Source organism: Octopus bimaculoides, chromosome 20, assembly GCF_001194135.2.
Source record: "Octopus bimaculoides isolate UCB-OBI-ISO-001 chromosome 20, ASM119413v2, whole genome shotgun sequence".
Lineage (NCBI taxonomy): Eukaryota > Metazoa > Mollusca > Cephalopoda > Octopoda > Octopodidae > Octopus > Octopus bimaculoides.
The window spans coordinates 28,513,472-28,534,096 of NC_069000.1; the positions used below are offsets into that span (position 1 = coordinate 28,513,472).

The 20,625-nt window shown below is 38.5% G+C and overlaps 1 protein-coding gene across 1 annotated transcript in view; it reads right to left on the reverse strand.

Annotated features, from left to right (window-relative positions):
* The window catches only part of LOC106874719 (cell adhesion molecule-related/down-regulated by oncogenes), a 315,401-nt gene that overhangs the window by 37,300 nt on the left and 257,476 nt on the right, over window positions 1-20,625 (reverse strand). Inside the window, exons 5-6 of the mRNA XM_052974960.1 lie at window positions 2,062-2,211; window positions 969-1,148 (exon numbers count right to left, since the gene is read on the reverse strand). Of these exons, the coding sequence (XP_052830920.1) occupies window positions 969-1,148; window positions 2,062-2,211 (330 nt within the window). The remainder of the gene's footprint in view (window positions 1-968; window positions 1,149-2,061; window positions 2,212-20,625) is intronic.

A 20,625-nucleotide genomic window follows, 5' to 3' on the forward strand; every position in this document is an offset into this window, starting at 1 on the left:
AGCTTGTGAGTTGAAATTGCACAGAAGACCATTGTATAAATGACTCTATGTGTGTGTGCGCGAGTGTGCATGTGGACAGTACATATTTCATCCATGTGTATTGGAGAAACAAACGCTATCAAGAAAACTAAAATGCTAAAATGGTGCTTATGAACAAAAAATACCATTAAGGCATTTGTTCTGTCAAAATTTTACAAACACTCCCTTGCCACTCATCTATAATAATGAATGCCAAAACAAATTTCTGTGTCAGTGTGTCACACTTCGACCCCCCCCCCCTCTCACTAGTCAATGACACTTCTACTCCTTTTCTTGGTGTGAGAGTAACAGTAGGCATAGAAACTGTGAGGACAGTAGTAGATTGACAGTTGAGATGGTAATGGGGTGGTAGTAATAGTATGAGCTGCAGTTGTGATAGGGGCAGAGGCAATGGTGATGATGGTGGGAGTTGAAACGGTCAAGCATGATGGTGACAGTAATGGATGTGAAAGACAGTGATGATGGTGGTGGAGAGGAAGGCAGTGAAGTCAAAGGTGTTGATGTCAGTGGTGTCAGAAGTCTGAAAGATGTGTGTATGACAGTTGTGGTGGCAATGGTAATGGTTGAAAACAATGGACAGAAAGAGAGAGAGAGAGAAAGAGGTTAGACAGAAAAAATATTGTACTAACCCCTGAATGGGAAGACAAAAAAATGTTTATCATTCAGATTTGCAATAAGTTCCAAGTCGACAGATTATATCATCATTTTGATGAAAATTGTTCATTGCTTGAAAAATATTGGTCAAGTTTAATAAAATTTAATATGTACTCAATGCACGAAGTGCCATTATTATGCTCTCTACAGGAGCTAATGCGATTATAAATACAGTGAACCAATAAGTGATCAACTGATGACATTTTTCACAAAAAATGTGATGTAAAATAAAATTAAAAAATAAACTATTATTATTATTGTTTTTGTTTTATTACCTGAAAGCTTAGCTTCTCTTTTATCATGTGATAATTGGCCCCCATATTTTCTCCAGGTTATTTTTGGTAAGGGCTTTGCATAAGCAGCACATTCCAATACAATAGCATCTCCTTCAGGAACATTGAGGATGGTTGGTTTCTTGGAACCAAATATAAATGGTGGTTGGTTCTGGGCAGATTCTGAGAGGGGAAAAAGATGATGAGAAGGAGAGATAAATACATATACAGAGAGAGAGAGAGAGAGAGAGAGATTTTTAATGAAATAAAATACAAGTGATTTGTGTATCAGGGTTATTGGAAGTATTCCTGTTGTTTAGCCCCAGGACAGTGCTCTGCTTGTGAAGACCCATGATCAAAGACATTTTAGCTGTGGACATTCTATCTATTGTCTACAGATATTGGGTAAAATATTCAATATCTGTAGACAACAGGATGCTTTTAAGGGAAATATGGAAGCTATTCTATAAGGATGAGCAACCCTGTAAAGACCAGTTCATATTTTAGAAACAGTTGAATTTAATCACTGTTTAAATTTAAACAACGTTGTTTGATTAAATATGTACGGCAATTTTTTTTTTAATTGGTTTCCTGTAAAACTTATAAAATTTTCTGATAATTGATTAAAAAAAAAATAAATGACTGAAAAGATTTTGTTGAAAACTGCCCAACATTTTTAGGTGGCTCATCACATTACTATACACAACATTTACAATGTTTGTGTTTATGGTATGTACTGTTAAACAGCAGTAAAGTGTGTGTGTGTGTGTGATGTGAATGTGTATCTGCATGCACATACATATATAAGCACATTAACCCTTTAGCATTTAAACCAGCCATATCAGGTCCTTATGTTCTACATGTTTTATATTCAAATGAGCCATATTCAGCCTCTCCTACCTTCCATACAATGTCATTCTAAAAATATACAATCACATTGAAATGCTGAAGCTACAAGATAAAAACATACAATCACATGAAATGTTAAAGTTACAAGATAAAGCATGATTACTTCAAACCAATTTGAATAAATAAGTATTATGTCTGACAAAGTAATCTGAATGCTAAAGGGTTAAGTAACAAATCTTAAACTTACCAAGTGAGATGACGTTCAATGTTACTGCTTGGCTTGATGTTGAAGTTTCGTTAGTAAGAGGGTTTGTAGCAACACACTTATAGATGCCAGCATCTACAACTTGGACATTGCTGATTAATAAATTGTTGGATGGTGTAACTATAGGATAACCTGAATGACAAAAAGAAAGAAATAATAGCAAGGTAAATCAAAGTATATTTATATTGATGTCTCTTATTGGATGGTTAAACTGTAACCCTTTTATACAGGACTTTTTATGCGGGACTATTTGTGGCGCACATGGAATAGATTCTTGGGGTGAAGTGTTTGAACTTATTAGCCGATAAATTTTGTGAATGCCTTGCTCGTGTGTTTTTGATGTCGCATGGTCAAATTCCCATGAGTATATAGACACTTTCAAATTTATCGAACACCATGCTGATGATCGGAGTAGAGTAGCTTTATACTCTTAACCGTGAAACGTCGTACATGGTTAACTAAAGGCAGGTTTGTTTTTGCTTTTCTCTTCTGTTTTTGTTCTGTGTGTGCCATAAATATCGCCATCCGTTAGAGAAAAATTTGTAGTTTGGAATCAGTAGTTCTTTGACTACTATTTCTAAATTTTCAGTATGTTGGTGAAGCATCTCATGCTAAGCCCTATATATTTATGATTATATATATATATATATATATATACACATATATATATTTTATCTTTTACTTGTTTCAGTCATACAGATATACATATAAATACACATATGCATGTTTCATTAAATACATAACTATGTTCAAGATTTTTCTTTTGTATTTTATATCTTTAATATTTTCTTATGAGCTTTTTATACTTGGTTTGGAAAAATTGAGTTTCTAAATCAAAACCCAATGTTTCTACACTTTTATACAGTTTCCTTACCATTAAAAAGAAAGAAAAAAGAATTGATATATTCAGTGTTTGTATTGTTTCTTATATGAAGACAGGGATAGCCTTGGGCCATCAGAAATCACTGCCATGATGATTAAAATTTCCGGTGGTGTAGGATACAGCTTAGTCACCTGTACAATTAATCAGGTTATTCAGGAAGGCACCACTCCCAATGACAGGCAACCCAATTGAGGGACCAGCTACCCGAATCGACAGTACCCTGGTAGATAAAGCAATTAAGGATATGAAGACAGGGGAAAGACCCTGGCCCATCAGGAATCACCACTGAGATACTTAAAATATCTGGTGGTATGGGTTATGGTCTAGTCACCCATATTGTAAATCAGGTGGTACATGAAGGAGTCATACTTAATGACTGGTGTAGCAGTACCATAGCAAACTGCTACAAAGGTAAAGGTGATGCTTTAGATAGAAATAACTACAGGGGTATCAAATTGCTGGATCAAGCAATAAAAGTCATGGAGAGGGACATAGCCCAACTAATTAGGGAGAGAATTAGCCTAGATGAGATGCAGTTTGGTTTTGTGCCAGGTAGAAGCACCACTGATGCTATATTTCTGGTAAGGCAACTTCAGGAGAAATACCTAGCCAAAGATAAACCTCTGCACTTGGTTTTTGTTGACTTGGTGAAAGCCTTTGACAGGGTCCCCCGATCCCTTATCTGGTGGTCAACGAGGAAACTAGGGATAGACAGTGGCAGCTGTGCAGGAACAATCAGCACTAAGAGCACCTGAGGGCTTGAATCCTCTCAAATGCCCAGAAGGCTCTCTTGAGGTTGTAGATAGTTTCTGTTACTTAGGCGACCAAATTAACAATGGTGGAGGATGCTCTGAAAGTATTGTTTCTAGAATAAGAATTGGGTGGAGGAAGTTCAGAGAGCTGTTACCTCTGTTGGCAACAAAAGGACTCTCTCTCAGAGTGAAAGGTAGACTGAATGATGCTTGTGTGCGAATGGCTATACTCCATGGTAGTGAGACATAGGCTCTGAATGCAGAAGACATGAGAGAAATGAAGACAGTATGCTCCATTGGATATGCAACATCAGTGCACATGTACAACAAAGTGCAAATGTATTGAGAGAAAAATTGGGCATAAGAGGAATCAAATGTAGTATGAAAGAGAGAAGACTATGTTGGTTTGGACATGTGATGAGTAAGAATGAAGACAGCTGCATAAAGAAATGCTGATCACTGAAAGTGGATGGTACCCATGGAAGAGGGAGACCCAGGAAGACATAGAATGAAGTGGTAAGGACCGATTTCAGGATGTTCGGCCTCAAGGAGGAAATGACAAAGGACTGAGATGCCTGGCAATATGAAGTTCTTGAGAAGACCCACCCATGTCAGCGAAACTGAGTTCTAGAAGTGCTGTGTGTGCTTCACCTACACTTAACAAGAAAACTTCTCACACACCCTGCCACAACACACCAAACTACATCTCTTCTCTTCCCCACTCCCCAATCCTGTCCTCTTGGCCCTGTCTCACTGTATCTTTGCTATCCACTAGCCTCTGATCTGTGTTCCACCCACACTTAACAAGAAAACTTCTCACATACACTACCACAACACACCAAACTACATCTCTTCTCTTCCTTACATTTCCTCCTTCATGCACTATGCTTACCTCTCACTCCCTAATCCTGTCCTCAACTCCCTGTTTCTCTGTATCATTGCTATCCAGTAGCCCTCCCCTCACCACTCTATACACCCAGGTTTTCACCACTCACTTCCCCTCCTCACTCTCTAATCACGGCTTCTTTGACAATATCCTGCCACTTATATTATGACCTTTGAACCTCAAGGGTATACCCTGGCACTTGCCACCATCTATATCTCTCTCTTCCTTTACCCAACCATCCCATTTATATTCTTATCCCTGCCTGGCACTTTGCCACCATCTCTATCCTGATTACTCCTACTCTCCTTCTCCTGCACTTCCCTCAGGTTGGGTAACCATGTGCCTCCTTTGCGGCAGCACACCCATTTCTGTCCTCATTCCTGATCTCTTTCTCTCTCTCACCAGCCAGGTAACCTTGTACCTCCCCCACAGCAAGACACCTGTTTCTGTCTCTCAGTTTCACTATAACCTTTCATCATCTGACACAAGATTACCTCCTCCAATTCCCCTTCCCCTCTCAAAAGATTTTTGTCTTGTAGGTTACTTGGTGATCCTGTTAGTACAGATGCTACTTAAATAGCATCCAGTTCACAGTGTAAAGTGGTTGGCATTTGGAAGGGCATCCAGCTGTAAAAACCTTGCTAAAACTGACCTTGCCTGTGCTTGTGCCATGTAACTCCACCCTGCTGGGTGATTGGTGTTAGGAAGGGCATCCAGCTGTAAAAATTCAGCCAAAATAGTCACAGAAGTCTGGTGCAGGCTTCTGCTTGGCTGGTTCCTGTCAAACCATGCCAACATGAAAGGCAAATGTTAAACAACAGTGATGATACTGGTTGAATAATGATACTGGTTGAATAATGATACTGGTTGAATACATATAGGCTTTCTTGCCAAGGGTTTATTGACCATTAGGGTGATGCCTCAGTGGTCATGTGTTGATTTCTTTTTTAGTGTGTTTGTATTAATTTTGACATTGTTATGGTTTCCATAATTGGTTTCAAATTTTGGCAGAAGGCTAGCAATTTTGGGAGAGGGGATAAGTTGATTACATCGATGTCAGTTCAACTGTACTTATTTTATTGACCTTGAAAAGATGAAGGGCAAGGTTGATCCCAACAGCATTTGAACTCAGAATGTAAAGTCAGAAGAAATGCTGCTAAGCATTTTTTTCTGGTGCGGTAACAATTCTGTCTGCTCACCATCTTACTGGTTTTCATAATTAATCTTTTTTGTGGACTTATATAAAGCATGTAAGTATTTTCTCCTAGCATTTACCTATCAAATTTTGTTTTGTAGTATGATGATGGTGTGTGGTGTAGATCCATACTGAAAGTGCAGAGGGAGCCTATGTGAGATTGTTGTATTGATCTGTCCAATGTAACAGCTACCATCCTCAAGTTTGCAACATTGAGTTTTACAATCAAATTTATAGATTACATTCATCACCTATATTTTGTTCTTGGGTTCATACGTTTCTGGTGAGTTATTGATAAAGAGGTTCTCAGATTTGGTATTTTCATAGTATATTATTAGTCTAAGTTTATGGTCAAGTGTGATGCATTTTGTGTTGCATTTTATGAAGGTTTTTATTAGATGTTTCTCCTTTTGATAGGATTTGTGCATTTGGTTCATGCAATAGATTTCAGTTTAGTGTATTCTCTGGTATTTTGTATTTGTGTATGCTTTTATACCTTGGTTCACTAGTCTATTAAAATGCCCATTATTAACCTTTAGCACATTAAGGGCAAATCATGTTGCTGAATGAGTTTTCTCCCCTGTAGCTGCAAGCACATTGTGCTGCATTGAGAGGTAAGAAAACTTGTATGGGAATATGATTTGCCTTCAATGTGCTAAAGGTTAATTTATGCTTGTTTAATTCTAGTACATTGTTTGTGGATGAGAATATAAATGCTCTTCTGAAGAGTGATTTTACCATTGACATCTTATAGTTGTGTGGGTATTTACTGTCTCCATGTAAGTATTTGCATTTGTTTGATTCTTTGGTGTATACTTACATAATGTATGTTTTTTTTCTCTACATGTTTATGTTTAAAGATGGGGTCTTATTTGTATCATTTTGGATGTTAAATTTAGTAGAGTTGTTTTCTAAGTCTTCCATTAGTCTCTCAGCTTCCTTAAGAGTATCTATTACAAGTAGTATATCAGCTACATATCTAATGTATATTATTTATTTGTGTTTTGCTATTATTCTGTTTTCTATTGTTGATAGGTAGAATGCTGCAAATGGAGGTCCTAGTAGGGAAACCCATATTCACTCCACCTGTTTGTATAAATTTCTTTCTGGGCAGCAAAACAGCACTTCAGTCGTGCATATCATAAGTAGTTTTGTTCAATAAGTTTGCTGGTATCATGAGCAGCTTTATATTTAGCTGTTTATATACATCATTTATAATGATTTTAATCTTTTATGTCATTGGGACATTGGTGAACATTCTACAATTAATGTAGAAATGGTACCTACATTATCCGTTTCCCCTAAGATCTGTAGAAATTGCTCAGATGAATTTTTACACTATTCCTCATATTTTTTTCTTCTGCTTTTTTACTCGTTTCAGTTATTTGACTGTGGCCATGCTGGAGCACCACCTTGAAAGGTTTCTTTTTTCTAGTTGAACAAATTGGCTCCAAGACTTACTTTTAAGTCTAGTACTTATTCTATCAGTCTCTTTTGCCAAACTGTTACGTTACAAGAATATAAACACGCCAACACCAGTTGTCAAGTGGTGATGAGAGGACAAACAAATAGATATATACATACATATACAATATATACATACATATATATATATACATATATACACACACAATGGGCTTCTTTCAGTTTCTGACTACCAAATCCACTCAAAAGGCTTTGGTCAACCTGAGGCTATAGTAGAAGACACTTGCCCAAGGTACTACACAGTGGGACTGAACCCAGAATCATGTGGCTGGGAAGCAAGCATCTTACCATGTGTATTTTCTTTTTATAATACTGTCAATTTGTTTGGTGATTGATTGTATAGGTGTATTTTGGGGGGATATTATAGGTTGGGGGTGTGTGTGTTTTTCTTATGTATTTTTACTGTGCCATATATAAATATATATATATATATATATATAAATACATTTGAAGCTTTATCTAGAAATAAAAAAGAAAGTACAATTTGTCTTCCACTGTTACAAATTAGTAAACAGTTAAATTTCATTTAACACATTTGTATTTAGAATGGAGAGCTACACATTCACTTTTTTATTCAAAAAACATTAAAAAATTTGTTTACAAATTCCCCAGTGTGATAAATAAATAGTTTATACAAATCATGATTACACGAGACTCAGAAATCAACATTGATATATGATGTTTAAAATAAAATTTAAGCTGTGTTTAGAACATTCCAACATTTTCATTGGTTGACAGATAATTTCATTTTATTTAAAATCTATTTGTTTAATTTGTGTGTGTGTGTGTTTCTGTTTGCAATGAATTTTTAAAGAAAATGTTGACCTCAAAGGAATCTGAACTTACAACATAAAGGACTGTAATAAATACTGCAGTGATTTAACAAAGCCACCACTCTACTACTACTGCTACTTGCTGCTGCTGCTGCTGCTACTGCTACTACAACTACTACGACTACTACTAATAATAATAGTAATTTTCCCCCAAATTTTGGCACAAGGCCTGCAATTCTAAGGAGGGAATAGTCAATTACATTGAGCCCACTTCTCAGATGGAACTTATTTAAATATGTTGACCCAAAAGGGATGAAAGACAAAATTGACCTCAGCAGAATATGAACTCAGAACATACAGAGTTGAATGGAATGTTATATACTGGAAGCTGAGTTGGAAAATTAAGCCACAAAAAAGCAGAAGAAACTACTGACAGCATACTGAAGTCATCACCCTACAGCAGATATAGACAGAATATCTCTATCCCCACCCACATAAGAAAGGGGTAACCGGACATGAAAAGGAACTGGACTATAAGCAAAACCAGGATGACTTGATTCTAGCTGTACAAGCATACAATAATAAGAACAAAACAATGAAAATGGACGAAATTCACAATGTGCATTCAGCACAATGAGATGGTTGGTTACATTATCTCTAGCTTCCCAGTCCTTACCAAATCTGAATATATATCCAGGCATAATCAAGTGGGATGTATATACCACTGGGCAATTTGCCAATACTTCAATATGAAAACATGCACCAAACACAGTACAAGATAATGACTTGGCCACAATCATCTAGGATATGTCTGTCCAAACCGATAAAAGAAATCAAGATAAACCATCCAGACATAATAATCAAGGAACAGAGAAAAAAAAAATGCATGCTGATAGACATCAAAACCTTGAAAGTTGGAACATAAAGTACGATTAAAAAATATGAACAAAAACATACAAGCCATATCAGAACTTAAAACACTACACACCGTATAAAAAAAAATAGCCTTATTAGGAACAGCTTACATGTGATTATCAATTCAATAGCAAAGACCAAATAGAACAAATTTCACAGACCTTACTTAGGCAATTATAGTTCTTTTTACAAGTACTCCAAAGAAAATTTCATTTGGTAAATAAAACATGATAATAATACTTTCATAGCTTCTGATCTTAACTGAGTAGATGTACATGTACATGTTTTATCTTGGCATAAAAGATGGGCCAACAAGTCTAGCATACATGCATAAAGTTTGTAGTGTAAACCATACAAGACAGAAAATTTGCTCCTTGCAAAAACTTATTGCCAACTGTATTTTAGCCACTGTTCACCGTGTTTTATGTTGTTCAGTGAGAGCCATGGCAAGCTAAAATCTACTGTTACCTTTCATTCATCACTTGCTCCAAACAGTTGAGCAAAGTGCAGGTGAGAAGTAGCATAGAGCTGCTGAAATCAAATAGTACACAACCATTCCAGTCCATCAAAAGCCAAATTGTGGCTTTGTTACAAAACCATGTCTCCTTATCAGATATGGCTTTCAGATAGTGAGAGTATGAGTGGGAGAAAGGAAACAGTAAGAAGAGGTTAGAAGTGGATATAATAGAGGAAGAAGAGAAAGGGTTAGGATGGAAGATGTGGAAATGGTGGATTGTGGAGATTGAATAGAAGAGAGCTGTAAAGGGGAGAGAGAGAGAGAAGAGAGAGAAGAGAAAGAAAGAGGGAAATTGAAAGAGAGAGAATGAAAAGAAAAACTTTAAAATAAGAAAGAGAAAGTTTTGATAGAGAAACACAAAATTCTTACCCAGCACCACCACAAACTAACAACTTCACCTTTATTTCCACAAAAGCAAAAAAACTAGACTGCGGTGGGTGGTTATTGGCCTAGGAATGAGAGTTGTTTGCGTTTAAATAACACATTAACTTTTTGATATCACAGATTCATGTCATAAGCTGTTCCAGCCTACAACAGCCCCCCCCCCATCAAACCACCAATACCATCACAAATACCCTGCCAACTATTCATGCTTAGATAATAGCTATTAAGTATGTATACACACATGCACAGATAAAGAAAGTAGCTTGATGATTGCTTAAAAAGTGCCACAGGCTACAAACAGGTTCACTGGAGATATACACACGTAGATGTATTTGTTTATACATTCATATATATGTATAGGGTGTGTGCATAATGTACATGTACATACACATATGCATCATCATCATCATCGTTTAACGTCCGCTTTCCATGCTAGCATGCGTTGGACGATTTGACTGAGGACTGGTGAACCAGATGGCTACACCAGGCTCCAATCTGATTTGGCAGAGTTTCTACAGCTGGATGCCCTTCCTAACGCCAACCACTCCGAGAGTGTAGTGGGTGCTTTTAAGTGCCACCGGCACGAAGGCCAGTCAGGTGGTACTGGCAACGGCCATGCTCAAAATGGTGTATTTTACATGCCACCCGCACAAGAGCCAGTCCAGCAGCACTGGCAACGATCTCGCTCGAAAGTCCTTACACATGCCAAGGGTCCTTACATATGCCAATATATATATATACACACACACACACATACAAATATGTATATATAATAGAATAAAGACATAAATAGGCAAATAACTGGTATCTGGTTAGATTATGACATATATTTATATATTTATACATCTTGAGTGTAGAAAAGAATGCTTAAAAATTTTTTTAAAAATCAATAAAAGATAGGTTGCGGAATGTTCACAATGGTTGTGATATATGCTAGTATGTTCCCAGAATCGTTATAAGGTAAGTTCATATTTATTGATATCTGATAGTAGGTTAAGGAGATCATTATAGATAAAATCCGAAACTGAAGGAAGGTGCACAGGTTTTTCCCTTATAGCTGCTTCCAGAACAGATGTGCAGCTAATGCAATTTCCTGCAAACAATCTGCAACTAGTATTTTAGTGGCAGTCTCTTCCATCTTCAGAATAGATATCCAAGGGTTGGACAAAATAATAACCTGAGGAATAACCAGCCTAGAAATTCAAACATAGATTAATTAAAGAACATAGACCAACTGAATGTTAACTTGTGGAATAATATATTACTTTAACTATCAGGCTTCAATCATTTCAGCTAAAAGGATTTGATTAATACACCTGAATTGTAATAAAAATATTCACTAACTTACTTAAAACATGAAAATATACTTAAAACCATCTAAATGTAAACCAACAGTATAACATATCATTCAACTAGTGCAAGCTTGTCAATAATTCCAATCTCGCATTGAAGTAGTGATCAACACTAAAGGTGGATTCTACAAGAAAGCTTATGGATAACATGTGTACATGTACACAAATTTTAATTCAACTGTCTTTTTTTGCTACATTAGAGTTGTTTATTAAATAACCAAATATATCCTCAAATATCTTTTGTACCCTTATATGTATCTCTCTCTTTCTTTGTATATATAATAAATAATAAAAATACATGAATGAGAGAATAAATGAATGCAAGTATTTATTGAATTTATTTGTTGACTTAGCATCTCATGTTATTTAAAGTTTTATGAACATGACAACAGTTCCTACAACATATGGAGACAAAACAAGATGGCTTCTTTCTTACAAGAACTTAACCCTCATTGGTCAGTTTAGGTCATATTGTGGATAACTTAGCATGGAATTTGATGCATCAGTGACACCACTGCTTGAAGTATGGAATGATAAGGAGCAGCATCCAAGAGTTTAAAGTCAGATGGTCAGTTTTGGTAATATAGATGTAGTGATATCTTAGCAACAACAGATGAATGCCACAGTCATCAATGTATGGGACTTGGGGTAGCATGTCTGCTGGGCCATTAAAATTCAGGAACAGTGGGTAGTGATATCTATATGAACAACAAGCATAGTATAACCTGGTCTAGAGAGGTATGTCAGGATTATTGGGGTCAATGGTTTGAAACGCATTAAAAGTGGGTATCTTCTACAGCAACAATAATAAAAAGTTAACCTTTCCATTGATGATATACGGAAGGCTGTTGGAGTATGTGCAACTTTTCTTGGAGCCAGAGTTGGAAACTGAGAGCACCAGGTAAGAATGGTGGGGTCCTGCTGAGTATACTCCAAATGATGTTGCGTGTTGAGGTGCTGTGGTCGTGGCTATCAAGAGGCAGGATCCATCCAGTAAACAGTTGGTAGGAATTTGACTGTTGCATGTGGGAGTGTGAGATGGAATTTGCTTCTGTTATAGCATGTAAAATTGGAAGCAATATAGTCAAAACATAAATAATGGACCATAACATTTGGGGAATTAAAAAATTTATGGTATCTATGAGATCTAGAGAAATGTTTCCTAGTTTTAGAAAGCTCTTGGCTAGAATGATAGAAACACTTTGGTTGAATGGAGGATTATACCAAATAACCTTTCATTTTGTAATTCTCTTATGGTTTGGGAGTACAGGTGGGGGATCTAAGTTTATTAGTAAAACCGCTCTTTGCCAGAACTTCATTGTAACAGGGTGCATCTCTCTTACAAATCTCTCCATCTAACAATAGTCTGGCGATTCTACTGATACTTGCACAGGCTTCTGATTACAGCTGGAAGGTGGTCACCATCGTCATCATCATCACCATTAAAGTCTATTTTCCATGCTGGCATGGCACATATATGTTCATTTGTGTATATATGTGTAAACAGACTGCTGAATATTTGTGTTTACAGATAGAAGTAATTAGAAAAGAGTGTGAATATTTTATCAAAAGCTGAAGATTTTTGAACTGTAACTATTAGTTTCACATTTTGGATTGTGAAACCAGATTCTTCAGCACTTAGCAGTTCAAAGTGATATTATAAAAGCTGTCCCTCTTACTGTTTATTAAAACTGCCATGATCATCATGGCCACTACCATTATAGGTTTAAAATTTTAGCACAATGCCAGCAATTTTGGGGGAGAGGTTAAATCAATTACATTGACTCCAGTGTTCAACTGGTACTTATATTCTACAACAATGCATTATATATGCATGTGTGTGTGTGAGAGAGGGGGAGGGAGGGAGAGAGAGAGAACGAGGGAGGGAGGGAGAGAGAATGAGGGAGGGAGGGAGAGAGGAAGAGAAAGAGAGTGTGTATGTGTTGCAATATGTTTTTTTTTTGCATAGTCATGTAATGAAATTCCTTGTTTTACAAGTTAACTTAAAATGTTTTGGAGGTTTATCTGAAGTTCTTTTGTGTGTATATTTCTTTATCACACATGTTAGGGGGTGGTGGCAGAGCTGCAGAGGGAGGGGGAAGCAAGGGAAAAGGAGGGTATATGATGGAAATGGGGGGAATAGTGAAAAAGGAAGGGGAGAGGGAGAGAGGGAATCTTTCATTCTAAAGTAACATAGAACCTATTAAGTTGGGTACCAGATATATTTGTTATATAATCATGCAAATAAACTCCTGCTGTATAAACAAATAAACAATATTATTTATCTTTTGTTCTTGACATTTTATATTTATTTCAGATATCTTGCTTCCTTCTTGAGAGAGAGAGAGAGAGAGAGAAGGGATGGTAGAGAGAGGATGGGGAGAAAAAGAGAAGGTGTGAGAGAAAGCAGTGGGGTCAGTGGGGATCTGTTTGGTCCCATGAGGCAGCTCGGGGTTTGACTTCAGATAGGAATTATATCATAAAAAAACTCAACCATTGCTAACAACATCTGCCTGACAACATCGACAGAGGCACAGTTTTAGTGTGATGACAACAATGATAACCATGATCTTGATGATGATGAGGATGAGGAGGAGGAGGTGGAGGTGGAGGAAAGCATTTTGAACTAGTGAGGTAGGGGGTAGATAAACATTGTCACTTGAACAACTAAATACTGCAATCAAATTCGCACTCAATAAATGACTGGCAGTTTCTACAAAAAAAAAAAAAAAAAAAATCAGTCAAATGGAAATTGTAGTTGTGACCAATGCCAGTGCTGTCTGACTGGCTCTCGTGCTGGTGGCATGCAATAAGCATCATTCATGTGTGGGTCATTGCCAGTGTCACCTGACTGGCTCCCTGTGCTGGTGGAACATAAAAAGCACCATCTGAACATGGCCAATGCCAGTGCCACCTAACTGGCTCCCATGCTGGTGGCATGTAAAAAGCATCCACTACACTCTCAGAGTGGTTGGCGTTAGGAAGGGCATCCAGCTGTAGAAACATTGCCAGATCAAGTGGTGGTATGATGTCAACTTAATGTGACAGTCCCATGAAAGGGAAGAATACTACTGCTATTGAGCCCTAAGAAGCACTGCTTCCTGTCGGCCTTGACACATTTCTTGTGTCCTTATGTTTACAAAGGGGGAGATAAGCACCTTCACCCAGCAAAGCCAGCATCCAGAGACTAGTTTCTGAGTCATTGCTCGTCATCAGTCTGGAGTAGCATGGCTTGCTAGCTGAATTTTTTATTAATACAATAATGTCACATATAGATGATACAGCACAGGACAATACATACAAATGAAGTTAATGCGAGTTCGAATGAACCTTAGTTAAAAATTTTTATGAAAAGATGAATTTTATATTATATAGTCTTTTTTTTTCCCTTTTGGGAAGGGGATTATGCCCGGTTGCCTAAAAGGCCCAGCCGCTACACCTTTCCTTCCTTTTTTTCTCCCAATGCAGATTAAGTAGGGTTACTAGTACCCACCTTTCTTAACACAGCCTTCCATCTTTCCTCAAACACACTTCGCAACAAGATTCTCTTCTCCAGCCCTATCTTCAGGTGATATCTGAAGTATTGTAGCAAACCAGGGCCAGAGATGAAGGATCCCATCATGAGTCCTTGCATTCTAGTCTTTCACACATTCTTTCAGCACAGCAACTGTGCAGAAAAAAACATACCTCACCTTCCTTCAAGAGTCCAGTTGGTGGTACAATCTTTATTATAGATTCAGCTAATAGCTGTACTCCTCCCAGATGTGACAACACGTGTTCAACATAAATCATCAAGCCTGACAGCCCCCGACAATGTACAAAAGCATGCTGGACGGTTTCATCGTCCAGCCCACATCTTGGACATGTTGTTGGCACTGACATTCCATGCCTGGATAACTTATCTCAAACAGGTAAAACGTTCCTGTAGCACTGCCAGGTCAGGGATTTTTGGTAATTATCCAAATACCCTAACCTGAAAGTTTTTTGGAACAGGTTGGTAAGCTGGTTCTCATCAAACCCCAGAGCCCCTCCTAGGGCATCATCGTTTTTATGCTCTACCAGCTCTCTATACAAAACCAAAGTGGTATTCTCACTGCCAGCTTTGCCCACCTTGTGGATAAGCATGAGTGCCTGTCAGCACTCCTTTTACTATTCGGTCAGATTATGTCTTTTTATGAAACATGGTTTAAATTTCTCCAAGGAAGCTAGTCGTGGAAAGAATTCCTTTGCCAGCGGATTCCACACCTTATCACCTTCCAGGTAGTGTCAGAGATGCCTCAGCCTCAATGCATGTCTACGCATCATCAACAGCAGAGCGCCTCACAAGTGGCTTTCCTCCCTTCCACAATACATGGAAGATGAGTCGCTCCAATTTGTTCAGCCATGAGAAAGGGCAACGGACAATGGTCAGGTGGTAGGTGATGACAGATGCAATAAACACTTGTACCACCTGAAAGGAAGGGGGAGGTGGTACAGAGACCTTCCAGACCAGGGCCTCCACTCTGTCTGCCACGTCGCTCCAATTCTTTTCTGTCCATTCCAAACCAAACTCCAAGCAACTTAACAGGACCATCTGTCCAGTGACCCATGACACTGGACGATATTGACTTGCTCCTCCAGGTGCCGAGGCACAAGCCGATGGACTTGTCCTTGTTAACTTTGCCCCTGCCACTGCCTCGTATCCTCTGATAGCCTCTTCTACACGGGGAGCTGAGCCTCATTGGACATGATGATGGTAACGTCATCTGCGTAAGCAGAGACCGACTTACTGCAACCAATTTCATTGGGGGTGTCCCCCAAATTCTCCAACTTCTGCAGTAATGGCTCAAGAGCCAACACATACAGAAGTGGAGACAGGGGACACCTTTGATGAACTGAAAACTTGATTGAAAACGGCTCCGACAGGTAGCTGTTTATTTGGACTGTGGATTTGATGCCGTTATACATGGCAGAGATTAAACCACAGAAGTCAGGCCCAGCCCAGCTGCTTTGAGGACTACCACCAGGTATTGGTGGTCTACCCTATCAAATGCTTTACTTTCGTCTAAATGGGCCAGTGCCCCACCTTTGCTGGTTAATTTACCCAACCTGTCTAAGATGTCGTGGATGAGGTGAAGATTGTCTTGGATCGACCTGCTGGGATGGTGCATGTCTGTGCCTTCCCTACCAGTTTCTCCACAACACACGTCAACCTTTTAGCTAACACCTTGGCCAAAATCTTTAACTCTACATTGTGTAGAGTTATGGGCCTGTAATTATTTATAATATACCCCTTGCTTGGGTCCTTTTGGATCAACGTCAGTACTTCCTGACTCACAGAGCAGGGAATCATCCCATTTTGTTGTCAGTTTGTGTAGACGCTGGCCAGCAGGTCCCAGAACAAGTCCGGCGTGCTATGACAAAACTCATAGGGTAGACTTTTCCCTGGTGCACTCGGGCAACGCCTCTTTGACCTCCGCAGCTGTAACTGGCCCTTCACAGTACCTTGTCTCCCATGCCGAGAGTTGCGTCCCGCTGGCGATGAATTCCTTTAGGGACTTTCCACATTCTAGAGTGTCGCCCTGCCCAAACAACTGTGCAAAATGTCGATGAAAAGCCTTTTGCATCTCATCCTGTCCATAGATATTGCACCCGTTTGTCTATTAAAGACTTTATAGAGGCATTTTTACCTCTCTGACTCTCCACACGACGTGGCCATCCGGCAATGTTAATACCTTCTCGTCCCACTGCATGTAGCTTAGCTCTAACTCTGCAGACTTCATGTTTAGCGTTGAGGTGACAGTACAAGATTGTTTTTGCTGCCTGCATTCTAGATGCAGAGCCAGATTCAAAGGCCTCATCTAGGTTCTTAACTAAGTTACCCTCTATTCTAGATCTATCTAAACTTAGCTGATTGCTAAATCTAATAGACTCTAAACGGATGGCTCTCTTGAGGGCATGTCACCATCTATTATTAATGTTGGCACCACATAGTGCCCTTTGTACTAACTCCTTAATCTGGGCACGGAAGGCTTTAGAAGTCAAAATAGACTTGTTCATCTTCCAGTATCCAGGTCCCTGTCTGTGACATTTATCTATGTGTACTGCACACATCACAAATTTGTGATCGTGTAAGGTGCAATACAAAATTGTGGAGTACTAAAAGTATCCCTATCTCTATCTCTTACGAATACTCTATCTAAATAAGATCTGCATGAGCTGTCGTTATAACTCCATGTCCACTGTGGAACGAACGGCTTATCAAGTCTGTACCGGTCTACTAGATTATAGCTGTCTAATAGACCCTTGAGGCCAGGGTTTCCCTTCCTATCAGTCAAACCAACACTATCCACCCATGCATCGAGGATAGTGTTAAAATTGCCTAACAGAACTATTGTTTTTGACATCATTAGAAAGTGCTCCTGGTCTTGATAAAAACCCGACTGCCTACCCTCCTTAGGAGCGTAGACAGCTACCAACCTGAAGGACTGTTTACTCACATGGGTCACATCTAGGACAACGAGCCTACCTTCTTGGTCCAGAAAAACTGTACTTACCTGTATGTACAAGTTCTTCCTGAATAAGACCGCCACGCCCCCCCTCCTTGTCAGCTAGAAATAAATTTCTCATAGTCATTCAAGAGAGGCGAGAACGCTTGTGGTCCACTCATCTTGGACTCAGTTACGATGCATACATCTATATCATGTGATCTGAGGTCGTGCAGGAAACAAGCTTGTTTCCATTTCAACCCCAGACCACGCACATTCATGCACCCTAACTTAATCGACATGGTACAAAAATTTTGAAAAGGAGTACTTATAGTTTGAGTTTGGGGAGGGGCTGCACAAATCTGTCTTCTTCCCCATCCTTCTCTTTACTTGGTGTAGCTGCTGGGCTTTTTCTAGGTGTGGCGGCCGGGCTTACAATTAGCTTCACCTCAGAGCTGACATCTCTTATATCTTCTGAATAGCGAGATTATATCTTATATCTTATATCTTCTGAATAGCGAAAAAAGTTTCCCATCCATTTTTGCAAATCTCACCTCTTTTTGTGTCTTTGATTTACTTATACACTCTCGTCCTGTGATGGTGCTTGATGACTGTTGCTAATGGTTTGTTTTTCTCACTAAACATTGCAATATTTTCTTGTATTTTAGGGAGAGGTTTGGCAAATGGTTTTACTATGGGGTTGGATTGGGGAGTTTGGTTCTGTGTGTTTGCTGTTGTTGCTTTTTTTGTTTTGGAGGGGAGTCGGGAACGTGTTTTTTTCTTTTTGTGAGTGATTGTAGTGAAGTCCATTTCTTCGTTTTCATTATCTAACTGTGTCTTCTTTGATTTCCACTTTGTCTTTCTTTTTGTGCTTTCTTCTTTGTTTTTTTTCTCCCTTTGTAGTGGTCTTTTCTGTTTTCTCATTCGTGGCTTTTTGGGGAGGGACCAATTGGAATGGACATAGCCCTTCTCTCCACATCTGAAGCATCTGGGCCTACGTCTTTCCACTGCTACCCGCATGAATAGCCCCTTACCTACAAACACCCTACTGGGCAAATTTTTGAGGGTCACATTGGCTACTTGAATGACCATTTCTAATGATTGTCCTCACCAGTTCACTGCCTCCTTTTTCTTCATTTGCAAAACCAAAATCTCTTCTACATCGTACATGACTGCAGCTGCTACCCACATTATCTCATACTCTACTGGGATTTCATCAACTGTTATTTTTATGATCCTGCAACCCAAGTAAGTGGGTAGCAGCATTATCTTGTCATTCTTTAACGTTTGTGTTGACACTTCCTTTGCTTCGCTAGCCAACTCGAACTGTGCCTCGATAATAGCACTTCTCACCCCTCGACTAATATAGTGAACTTTATGCCATACTGGCACCATACATTTCTCTACTGTTTCATTTTTAACATCCATTATTCTTTTCTCTTTGATGTTATATATCTTGTATATAACTGTTTTGGCATTAATGACCTGTGCTGTCTCTGGGGGCAGCAACAACTTTGTATCCGCTCCCCTTTTTTTTATCAGATTCCTGAACTTAAAAAGTTGTTCCATGGTGACTTCAAGCTCAGTCATGTTGCCACCCACCACAGCTGAAAAACTTTGTTTCTTCCTGGTATCCTCATTATTAACAGTCAGATTTCCTTTTCCCATCTCAGGAAAATCCTTCTTAGAAGAGATGTTAAATTCCATAACGAATTTACCACAAACTTGTCAAAATAACACAAAAATTTTCAGAATAAATTACCTGTAATGGGTTTAAAAAAAAACAAACATTTTCACAATAAATTTTCGAATAGAGAACAGAAATTTTCCACCCCAAAGGGCGAAAGTTACTGTTTGTCAAAAGACAACAGTTCACATCCAGTCAAGATTTTTCACAATAACACAAATAAACAAGGAACAGACAGAAATGAACTCACATAACATAGGGTAGCAAAAATGAAGATATCGATGGATCGCAGAATAAAAAGGCATGGCATGCTAGCTGAATTCTTTACTACAGGCACAAGGCCTAAACACAGCTGGGACATACACAGACATGCGGGAACCAAAGACACATGAAAGGATGAATGTAAAATGAATTAAATTACAATGAAAATGAGACTGCCGTCTTGGTCCCGCTCTGAGATGAAACTGCGATCTCCTTGTTTTCTTTTTTAACCGTACATTTTAATTAACAATTTCCAGCCCCGCTCCTAGGCAAAACTGCAACTTCCCTTTTCTTTTCTACCTTACATTTTAAAGAAAATATTTTAACGACTGTTCATTCAATAGTTACAGGATTTACTTATTTTCCTTTTTTTTTTTAAAACAAAAAATTAAACCAAATGTTTTTCTCAGTCTTTCACAGTCTTTAAAATAAATCACGACTTACACTTCATCTTCTCCTTTTCTTCCACATAATTCACCACCGAGGCGCGAGGTTCAACATCTACTTCCAGCCCCAGTGGATTGTATCTGTGTGTCTGTATGTTTGTGCATTTGTGTGTTTGTTTCACTGTAATTCTGCGTGTTTCGTCTGTGTGTCTATCTTTTTAGGTTTCTGTGATTCTAAGATATCTTGTATCTCTTTGTCTATATTTCTGTGCGTTTGTATGTCTGTGTGTTTGAGTGTCTGAATGTTTTTGTACTTGTAACTCCTTTACTGGTGATTCTACTGGTGAATCTTCCCCGTTTCTCATCATAGGTTGGATAGCCTCTTCCATTGCTTTGTACTTCTTCAGTTCCACTATCTTTGGTGACTTCCTTCTCTCTCTTTTTCTTGCTTTCACCTCTGCAAAATTCCCGTTTTGTTCTCTTATCTGTTTCTGCTGTTTCTCCACCATTATATTCTCCTGAATACTCTCCTTTACAATTTCCACTGCTGCTCTAGGGCATTTCTTTCTCAAGTGCTCTGTTTCACCACATTCATAACACTTT